Genomic DNA, 10,760 nt, shown 5'->3' with positions numbered 1-10,760 from the left:
ATATAATGTGTAGTGACACCTGCATTCAAACCAATAACAGTCTCTTAAAAAATGCTCAAATTCATTTATAACTAGCCCCATTGGATTGATCCAGCAGTCACTACTGCAGAAAGAGCGTACAGGGCTATGTCCAAAATTGGCAGTGAACCCAATAAGTACAGTGATCAGTGAAATTATTTATAATATACCTTTAAAGGCAATTTAAGCTCAAACACATTTCATGCTTGTGGTGAGTACTGGGGAATGTATATCCATCAGTCTTCCTGCTTTCTGCCAGTAGCGTTTCCTTTGGTTCTGCCCATCTGCTATGACAGAAGATAGGTTGCTATAAGGTACCAGATCTGGTGCAATCTTTCTCACTGCATTTCTGCCATGGGGCAAATTGAAAAACCTTTCCTCAGGCGGCACTTCACCAGGGGTGGCAAGAAGAACCTTGCTCTAGGCAGCAGCAGATACCCCAGAATATATCCATGTAATATGGTGTTTGCTACTGGGATTGAGTAAGGTTGGCGGCTTGGGAGCTTTTTACACTTTTATACATATTCCCAAAACAATTTCACTATTACAGAAAAAAATCAGAGAGTAGCTTAATATTGCAACAGGATTCTGTTTATTTGTGCTACAACTTCAGCTTTGCTTAAGCTCAGTGCACATTAACAGAAACATAACAGTAACACCTAGTGGAGGGGGTTCACAAATTGGTACAAATGTAAGAAAAAAGGTAACAACTGCTTCATAAAGACTGCTCATGTTTGCTTCCATTTGTGCCACTGCAGGGACCTGCACTGATGGTTTTACCTTTATAAAGCATTAATGTTGCACTAGAGCCACATATGAGGCTAATGCCTATATTGCAATTGACACCTAATTTCATACAAAGCTAAAGTTTTTGGAGAGATTGTACCAAAAATGTGCATTTCACTGTATTGTTTTTTGTTATTTTTATGGTTTTTTATTATTTTGTAAATCAATGTAGATCTTTTCCTGTTTCTCCTGCACAGAAAATGAACTGCTTGAGGGACAAGCATGGACTGAGAGCACCTTATTGAGGAAAGGCAGTAGGAGACATGGCTACACCAAAGCCCTTTCTGTTGGAGAGTGATTACTTTCTCATCCCCCCACTAGTGTGTTTTAGTGAAAGAGAAAGGCATGAGGATGGGATCTGCAGAACAGAATGTTTACAGCAATCTGAAGGAACAGTAGTATCTGTACAGGCAGGCAATGCATTTTGTGTTCTGGGCACTGATTTTGGCCTAATTTCTTGGCTTAATTAACTCCTGTAGCTGGATTGACTGGATGAATATCGCACACTGCCGACACCACCACCAAATGAGGAGCTTGAGGAGCTGAATCCACCACCTCCTGAGCCAAAGGAAACGCCACTGCCACCAAAGGCAGCGCCACCACTTCCACCAAAGGCAGCCCCTCCACTTCCACCAAAGGCAGCACCACCACTTCCGAAGCCGAATCCTGCTCCAGATCCACCACCTCCTCCTCCTAGGGAACTTTTGCCACCAGAACTAATGACAGCTATGAAACAAACAAAGCAGAACATTAACAGTTGCATAAACAAATCTTTCTATTATTGCAAGAGGCACTTCTTTTGTAGCTTTGTAGGTTCCTATAAACATATTGCATCTACATTGGCATGTTGGTCTAACCTTCCACCTGTGATTATGGTGTGGCTCCTTGTAGTTAAAAAGGGGCACTTTTGGGGTGATAGCCTTGAAGTTTGCTCCAGCAAACCAATCAACCAATGTTTGCTTTCAAATAAAAAAACTGCTATATCTATTGATATGGTTAACTAGAATTGAAGCAAGCCTTGCATTTTAGGTGATAAACCCAATGCTGTGTTAAAAAATAACCAGGTCTATATTAGTATGGCCAAGGCCCTTTACTAAATGGGCAAAAGGGGTATTTGCCCTGGGCCAAATAGGACAGGGGGTCCTGACAGACCTTTCATCTGCTATAACTTTTGACAACATCCTGCTGAAATGCCAGACCCCTCGTTTTAATCCACTAACTGAGCACAACAGTTATACAATCTCTTTAAAAGACTGAATTTTTCATGTTTTATTTTGTTTTTTATTTTGTAATTATGGTTTATCTGCTCCCATGGCTGTTAATTCAGGGAGGTGCAACTGGACCTCAATTCTGCTTTGGTAAACTCGGACCATGTTTTTATTGCCTGCCTTATTACATCCTGGTTCATCTGCTTGGGCAACACTATCATAAATTTATTGGAACGGGGACCCACCAATGAGATCTTTGCCCTGAGCCCATTGGTACCACTGCACCCAGTATTATGCTGTGGCACACATTGTCCTGAAATATGTATAAGCAACAGGAACACCCATTGACTGACAAGACTACATGACAAAACACATGGGGGCGTATTTATTAACATTGGAGACAAACATCACTAGTGATGTTGCTCATAGCAACCAATCAGCAATTAGATTTTAACAGTCACCTACAAGTTAGAAAACAAAAGCAAAGATCTGATTGGTTGCTATGGGCAACACCACCGGTGATGTTTGTCACCAATGTTATATACCCCATAGTTATGTTAGGACTTATTGAAATGAAAACATACAGAAAATACTTACAAATGCTGACATTATTGACATCTGAATTAAGCCTGAAAAAATGGGAATGAAAAGAAATTAGTACAATTTAAGAACCAAATGATGAGAAACATATACCATAGGTTGACTAAAAAGTTTGTTAATAGTAGAGCAGTTTATAATTCAGGTTGGTGGCTGCAAGCTTTTCCTAACAGAAATGTTAAGCAAATTAAGGCTTTATCCTTAGAAAGATTATTACCATTCTTATAGGGACCTGTAACAAAGGAAGAATCAGATTGGTTGCTATGGGTTGCTAGACCTGCACAAATGTTGCACTTTTCAAGCATTATATGGATAGATTATAGCAAGTAACTTTAATATTTTGTCTAATAACCTTAGCTTTGCATTCATGACATGAATATGCATCCTGTATAGAAATAGGGCATATTATTCCATTAATAATAAAAATAAAATATATATTGTTTGACCAGCCATTGGGGTCTGCTGTCTTGTTTACAATACAGTGTTTAGCAGTGCTTAGCTAAAGGCACAAAGTATCTACTGTGAGCGGAGACACCTTCCTACTCACCTTTGGCTAAGTGGCAGAATTATATTAGGGGAGGCAGGAGCTGTGATTTGTGCAACTGGCACACCTTTTCACATTTTTTAATCATTTCACATTGTTTGCAAGCTGTGGATGAATCAGACTATAGTGGGCGCAGCTGAGAATTCATCTCCTTATTGCATCATTGTATGATATCATTCCCAACCAACTCATTGTCAGTGATTTTTGTAAAAATGAATGATGCATATACAAAATTATTCCGCATACATGCAATATTCATAGAAAGATAGATGATATCAATGATGTTATGAGAACAGACGCCTTGCTGTCAAAAAAGTTGAAAGGGAACTGATAAAGCCGAGGAGTTAGTGACGATTCACACAATTTGGTTGCTTCATAAATTTGTCACGTGAAATACAGGTGCTTCTGTCCCCTCTGTATTCATATAAATACATGAGTAGCAAGATCCTATTAAGTCACAGAAGAATTACCTGTTTGCCCATAGCTTTCCATGGTAACCAGTAATATCATCAATGTGACATGACATTATCTGTCTCCACTACTGTAAATTACAGAACTAAATGCTTTGCTTGCTAGCTCCCAATTAAACAGTTATTAGGGATTCATTTCCAGACTTGTAATCTATAAAACATCAAAGTTATAGCTAAGGAACATATTTCCTAATGTAGGCACACATATTTTCTTCAGTACAGTAACCGGTGACACCCAGGCATTTACTCCACTGTTTTCCACTACATTGATCAAGGCAAATTAGTGATTGTTGTGGGTTTCTAGGAAGCAAAAATTGAGGGGAGCAAGTTTTACAGCCTGTGCTATTCCCATACTTTTCCCATGTTTAGAAGAGCTTTTATATTGTGGATACCTAATACAAAAGACAGTCCATTCTTATTTTGTGTGGCACCAGTGTTTGTCTATAGAAGCATAACATTCATATAGTATCATTGTCTATCACTTTATCCTAAAAAATTGCCAATGCCCTTTGTACTTACCCTCTGACATGCAAAAGAAACCCAAGCTAACATGCTTGATAGCTCAACCATCACTATATTCTAAGACATGAAATAGGTTTCCGACTGCTAAGCCAGATACACTGAATTTATGATTTATGGCTTTGGCTGGAAACGCCTACCTGAATTCTTCTCCTTCCAGCAGTTTTCTGTAAGTAGCAATTTCAACATCCAGAGCCAGTTTCACATTCATGAGTTCCTGGTATTCCCGAAGCTGGCGAGCCATGTCCTGCTTAACCTTTTGCAGAGCAGCCTCCAGCTCGGCGAGTTTCGACTGAGCATCTTTCAGAACAAGATCCCCACGCTCCTCCGCTTCAGTTATAGATGCTTGCAGCTTGGCGATCTGGATAAAGCACAAAGATATTGCTGTAAACATATTGGTTGTTTATGTTCATCAGACCTGAAAGCAAATCTACAAAGTAAATACTCACTATAATTAGTGTCAAAAGCTAAAATAAGAGCACAATAACTGTTCGCTAACAAGCATAGCTACAAAAATAATCATGACACCAATATAAAAGGGGGATGCAAATGGATTATTCCAGGCCTAGTTATAGAGGCTATTTCCCATTCTAGCTGGTTTCCCCTGCAAATGCTAATGTACATTCTGCATGCATATATATATAGCAATCGAAAAGACTTCTGCCCTCCCAAAATTTCAACGATTGACCCAGGCAGTACCAAAAAGGCATTAACACACAAAATTCTGAAAAAGTTGTGCACACAGGGATCTTTTGAAAAAAATACCTTTATTTATCCATAAAACACTGTAGACAGGTCAACGTTTTGGTCTTTGTCTAAGACCTTTGTCTAGATCATCTTGACAAAGGTCTTAGACAAAGACAAAGACACATCTTACACATTACTACACATCCTTATCAATCCGTAGATGGAGACCTCTCACAGTTGCCCATAGTTACAATGTTACTATGTTGACAGTTACTATGTTGAGCTATTTAAACTGTCTTGCATTAATATTGCCTATAATATTAAACAATTTTTTTTGTGCTTTCATTTTTGTAACTTTTGGGTTGGGATCAATGGAGAAACTACCCAGAAGCCAAAGCAGATGTACTAGATAGAGCCCAGGGTCCTATGGTAATGTTTCTCTACCCTATTAACTACTGCGATTAATTTATATTGCTGTGTAGTAACTCTTCCCATTTTAAGAACTCCTTACTTTGGGACAAAAGCTAAGAAATTCTGGTGGTTCTTGTTTGAAGATCTGAGCTGAGTTACCTTTACACTTCATGTTGAGTTTAGTGATATCAACAAAGCACTTTGAAATTATATCTTCATCAATGTTTAGAATTTATATATATATATATATTGACATGTTATAATAGTGCAATAGATAGACTCAAATTATAATAATAAAAAACAACAACAACATTGCAGGTATGTCTTATGCACTACCCTGAGATTTACTATAGGTGCCAGTGCTATTCTCTGTTGGATTATAAATCCACATTCTCTAAACCCAAGCCAATGTCTCACCTGTTTCTTGACATTTTCAATTTCAGCTTTCAGTCTCTGGGATTTGCGGTTGAGCTCAGAGATCTCACTCTTCGTGTTGCGCAGAACATCTCCTTGTTCACCTGCAGATGCCTGCAACTCTTGAACCTAACGAAATAATGTCCCAATTTACTTCTTGTCTCCTAGACATTATTTGGATTAATGTTAATATCAAAGTTAGCCATTTGGCCTGTTAACTAAATAACATGACAAGTATGTGTGATAGAAAAACAATGTACATCTCTGTTTGAGATTGTCTCTTTTCTACTACCCGCTTCTGCTTTATCTTCTTATTGCATGATACTGTATGAAGAAAGTCAAGCAGTATTGCAGCACAGAAGGTAATGGAAGCCAAACTAGGCTAACTAAACTTAAGGGACAACTGGCCTAATATAAATATATAGGTCTATACAAAGTTCATAAATTGCAATTATTTCACTGCATTACAATGTCCAAAAATTTGTGGATTTAAAAAATTAGAGTCTAGCTTCCATTATGAGGCAGTTATCCTGTAAATCAGTCGGCTTATCTCTAGTATCAAAGGTAAGCTGGTTGTCCTTACCTTGCCTTGGTAAACAGATTCAGCTTCAGCTCTGCTCTTCTTCGCTATGTCTTCATACTGAGACTTCACCTCAGCGATGATGCTTTCCAGATCCAAAGCTCGGTTATTGTCCATGGACAGGACAACAGAGGTGTCAGAGATCTGAGCCTGCAACTCACCCAGTTCCTAAAGCACACATTGCACTCTGTTAGTAGCCAATAGCCTACATATAATATATATAATATAATAATATATAATATGCACCTAATATAGCCTAGTTAATATATATTACATTAACTGCAACTACAAGCATTCCATTATTAACCAAAGGTTTCTTTAAAGGACATGTCAACCCCAATAATAATTTTTTGCCTAATAAAAAAAAAAGCAACTTTCCGATGTGAATGTATTGAAACTTTTTTAGTGCTTTAGTTATTTGTAAATGTAATTGCTATAGAAAGCAGCATTTGCTGAACTCCTGGTTTTTACTTTTTAAACAAGAGCTTGAGGGTGTATATTACTGATTTATGTAATTTCCCCCAACCTTTGGCTGTCACAGTCTTTTTTCATTAAACAGGCCCCCTTCGTGTCTAGCCCCAACCTGCTTTCTACAAATATCTATTTTGCAGGCATGTTAAACAAGTGGGAATATTATTCTATCTTAACATAGTCATTAAATGGTTGTCAGTTAACCCTATATGATCACAGAATGCACAGTCCTGTCATACTGATCATGTTGTTCCTTTCTACTGAATCAGGTTATTCAATAATACTCGGCTGTGGAACTGTGGTTGTTTTGTGAATCCCTAATTACTGTTTTGTTTAAATAAAGATAAACATATATTACAGCTTCAAAGAAGGTCCTCAGGAAGTTGAGTTCATCTGTCAGAGCATCTACTTTGGCTTCCAGCTCCACCTTGCCCATGTAAGCAGCATCCACATCCTGAGAGATGCAAGTAATGCAAAAATCAAGTCAAGTACAACATGGGATGGTGAAGCACTTACTTATAGAACAAGTGAAAACCCTGATCATTTTTTGTTATATGTATATAGGAGATAAGGGGATAAGGTACCCTTCTAGTATAATATAAGGATATTAGAAGTAAGCAGGAATTCCATCACCAGTCATTATACAGATCATGGAGTTCCATTACGTAAAGTAGGGGTACATTTCTTATAATATAAGAGACATAAAGCACTGTGTCTAACTCAGGCCATTACCAAACATAGTTTATACAGAAGTTAATGTACCCCCTATTGTGAAATATAAAGCAGATTATAACTCATCGCCATATGGGTGAGTGTTTTCATAAGGTCATGGAACTTCTTGGTGATTTCAGATATCCTCATATTTTACAAAAGGGGTTCATTATTTTTATTATTTTCTTATTTTTCTATAATATACAGTTTTCAGTGAGAAATGTGATACAAATGACATCAGATTACAGCATACAGAATATTCATAGCAGAATATTATATAGTGAATAAAGTACCCCCTAGTGTAAAATATAGGGATATTATAAGTCAAGGAGGAATTCCATGACCATATAAGCACAAGGCAGAAGGTTGAGTACTTTTATACAGGTCATGGAACTCCGAGGTGACTTTTAATATCCTCATAAGCTAAATTCTCATTTCTGTACACCATAGTACTGTTGTTATCTTGTTATCACCACAGTCAAACTGGGACATAACACAGTATCCTTAAGAAATTAAATGCTGTACATATAGCAGATTTTATGGTTTTAGAGTCTGTGTTATGCTCTCAGTTATCAGTCTCATTCTAAAAGTTTATCCACAGGAGTATTTGTACTTTCATAGGGAATGGATCCCAGTAGAGAATGTTGGCAGGCATTATCATGTCTCTGTTCCATCCTCCTTTGGTGTTACTCCTTCTCCAAATGTTTGTTATGATAAACTAAGCAATGTCAGAAGAGCATACACTCTTTTTATGGAAATAATTTCCACAGCTTCTGTAGTTGATTAATATGATGGTTCTGCCATTTTTGGGAGAGAGTGTGTTCATTAGCTATTGTATCTGTTTGGCTTTTGTCTGATGGAAAATGAACAGATGGCAGGGCAGCTATGAAGCAGTACAGTGAGTGATAAAGATATTGATAATCAAGCATTTCTTTGGAAATATCTGACCACTCATTTTAACTTGTGACTCTATAACAAACCTATTGCAGGGCAGGGTGCAAAGTGCAAAAAAAGTGCAAACTGCCCTGGTTTTTTTTGCACTTACATTCTGCTTTGCACTTTCTAAACTGAATGCATGAATACATCTCTATCTCCATTCGGGTTTGCTGTATTCATGGGGGAGGCACATAGGCGTCCCCCCTCCTGTTCCCTACTTATATATGTATTTATATGGGACAGTATACAGTTAGGAGAACATTTACTTGGGCCCAATATTCATTTTATGAAATGCAGATAATTCACATGATATATACAAACAAAGCCAGGATTTTTTTTATCTTTTTAGAACTATTCTAGAACCAGATACATACACTTAATAGATTACTTAAATGAAGCAATTTTCTATATATTTAAATTTTTTTTAACATTTTTACATTTCCTATAACCTTACCTTCTTAATAACAACAAACTCGTTTTCAGCTGATGTTCTCTTATTAATTTCATCTTCGTATCTACCAAAATAAATAAAGTAGTTAATAAAGGTGTGCACCACACTCACTCCCATTTCACTAGTACAGCTCAAGTGCATTTGCCACACAGCCACTCCCTGGACACTGACATAGCTCAAATAATGAACCAGACCCTCTTGTAGATGTAGGATCATAGCATCAAATTATTATGAACATTACTTACTTGTTTTTAAAATCATCAACCAAGTCTTGCATATTCCTTAACTCCCCATCAAGCCGTAGTTTATCATTTTGCAGAGCATCCAGTTGCCTCTTGAGGCTGTTGATATAGGCGTCAAAAATAGGGTCAATGTTGTTTTTTCTTGACCCCTTTACTTGGCCTCCTTGCTCTTGCAATAAGCTCCATTTAGTTTCAAGTACCTTATTCTGTTGTTCAAGGAACCGGACCTAACATAGAGGAAATTATAAATATGAAACATTAGTGCTAATTAATGAATCTACATACTGAATGTGAATGATTAAATCTCTATGGCATGTAATAATTAAAGAGAACAACTGGAGACCAAATTGGTTTGGAGGTTAGTGCAGACCAGTAATACATTTACCAACCTTTATGTATGCAAAGAAATAAAGATATAAAACTGTACAATATTGTATAAAAAGTTACCTTGTCAATAAAGGAAGCAAATTTGTTGTTCAGAGTTTTAATTTGTTCTCTCTCCTCCAGTCGAACTTTCTGTATAGTTGGATCAATTTCCAGGTTCAGTGGTGCCAAGAGACTTTGGTTGACTGTGACTTCTTGAATACCAACTGATGGTCCACCAGGAAAGCCAGCACCTCCAAAGCCTCCAAATCCAGCTCCTCCAAAGCCACCACCGCCAGCTCCTCCAAAGGCACCACCGCCAGCTCCTCCGAAGGCACCACCGCCAGCCCCTCCAAAAGCTCCTCCACCTACTCCACCACCAAAACCTCTTCCACCAAAACCACCTGCTGCAAATCCAAAGCCACCTCCACTTGCAGAGCCAACGGAACTGACTTTCCTAGACCCCACACTGTAAAGACTTCTGCTACCAAAGCTACCCCCTCCTGAAGAACCTCCAAAACCTCCACCACTTTTAGACACAGAAAATGAGCTGAAGCCCGGCTTGCCTGAGGTTGCAACAGATCGAACACTAAACTGCTTATAATGACTCATTTTGGGTTGAAAAGAAAATTGAAGTTATTGTACAGAAACAGAAAGTGAAGGAGACAGAACCCCTCTGTATTTGAGATTTAGCAGCTCCTCTTATATACTTGTGCTGCGTGGTCTGCAGTAGTGCAAGGAGATCAATTTACAAGATAATTATACACAATCTGCCCAGAAGGCAATATTTTTTTTTAAATAAAATTTCAGGAATGACATTAACGCTTCCAGCATTAATGGTGTAAAGACAGATCTTTGAAAACGAGCAGGTGAAAATAAATTAACAAGTAAGAACCAGAAACACAGTGCCGTATGCATTCTTCTCCCTGGAAAATGTGGTCTACATAGCTATTCTCTACAATTTCTACATCTTTTCATAAAAAGAAAATTAGAATGTTCTTAGTCCAGGGGGCTTGATATGTGCATTCAAATGTTGTACATTTAAGAGCATAATTTAGCCTACTGCTGACTCTAAAAACAATGCTGTAAGTAATATAACAACAGAGCATATAGAGACGAATCAGATTTGTATCAGGGGTGCCAGCTGTACCCGTATGCTTCAGTATTTGCTTTAATATTCCTTTCCTTTTAAGCCAATAATTCAGTGACCCATTGTGACAATATCAACTACAGGAAACACATAACTGTGACTGTAAATATTTTCAGTTCAGGTACAGGTACAAATAATTTTCAGGTGCAAAATAAGCGCTGCGATTGGCTGTTTGGGAGCCCCATGTTGACTGCCGGCCTGC

General features: G+C 37.8%; 1 protein-coding gene across 1 annotated transcript; it reads right to left on the bottom strand.

The window, feature by feature from the left end:
• Window positions 1-587: 587 nt before the first annotated feature.
• Window positions 588-10,100, bottom strand: krt62 (keratin 62). The gene is made up of 9 exons (XM_002935730.3): window positions 9,493-10,100; window positions 9,049-9,272; window positions 8,807-8,867; window positions 7,064-7,159; window positions 6,238-6,402; window positions 5,658-5,783; window positions 4,283-4,503; window positions 2,610-2,641; window positions 588-1,530 (listed from the first exon to the last, which is right to left on the bottom strand). Exons 1-9 carry the CDS (start codon window positions 10,018-10,020, stop codon window positions 1,271-1,273), a joined length of 1,713 nt encoding a protein of 570 aa, XP_002935776.1. The 5' UTR covers window positions 10,021-10,100; the 3' UTR covers window positions 588-1,270.
• Window positions 10,101-10,760: the final 660 nt, after the last annotated feature.

The sequence above is a fragment of the Xenopus tropicalis genome, chromosome 2 (assembly GCF_000004195.4).
Source record: "Xenopus tropicalis strain Nigerian chromosome 2, UCB_Xtro_10.0, whole genome shotgun sequence".
Classification (NCBI taxonomy): domain Eukaryota; kingdom Metazoa; phylum Chordata; class Amphibia; order Anura; family Pipidae; genus Xenopus; species Xenopus tropicalis.
The sequence above is the reverse complement of the archived record's forward strand: the minus strand, read 5'-3'. Positions and strand labels throughout refer to the sequence as shown.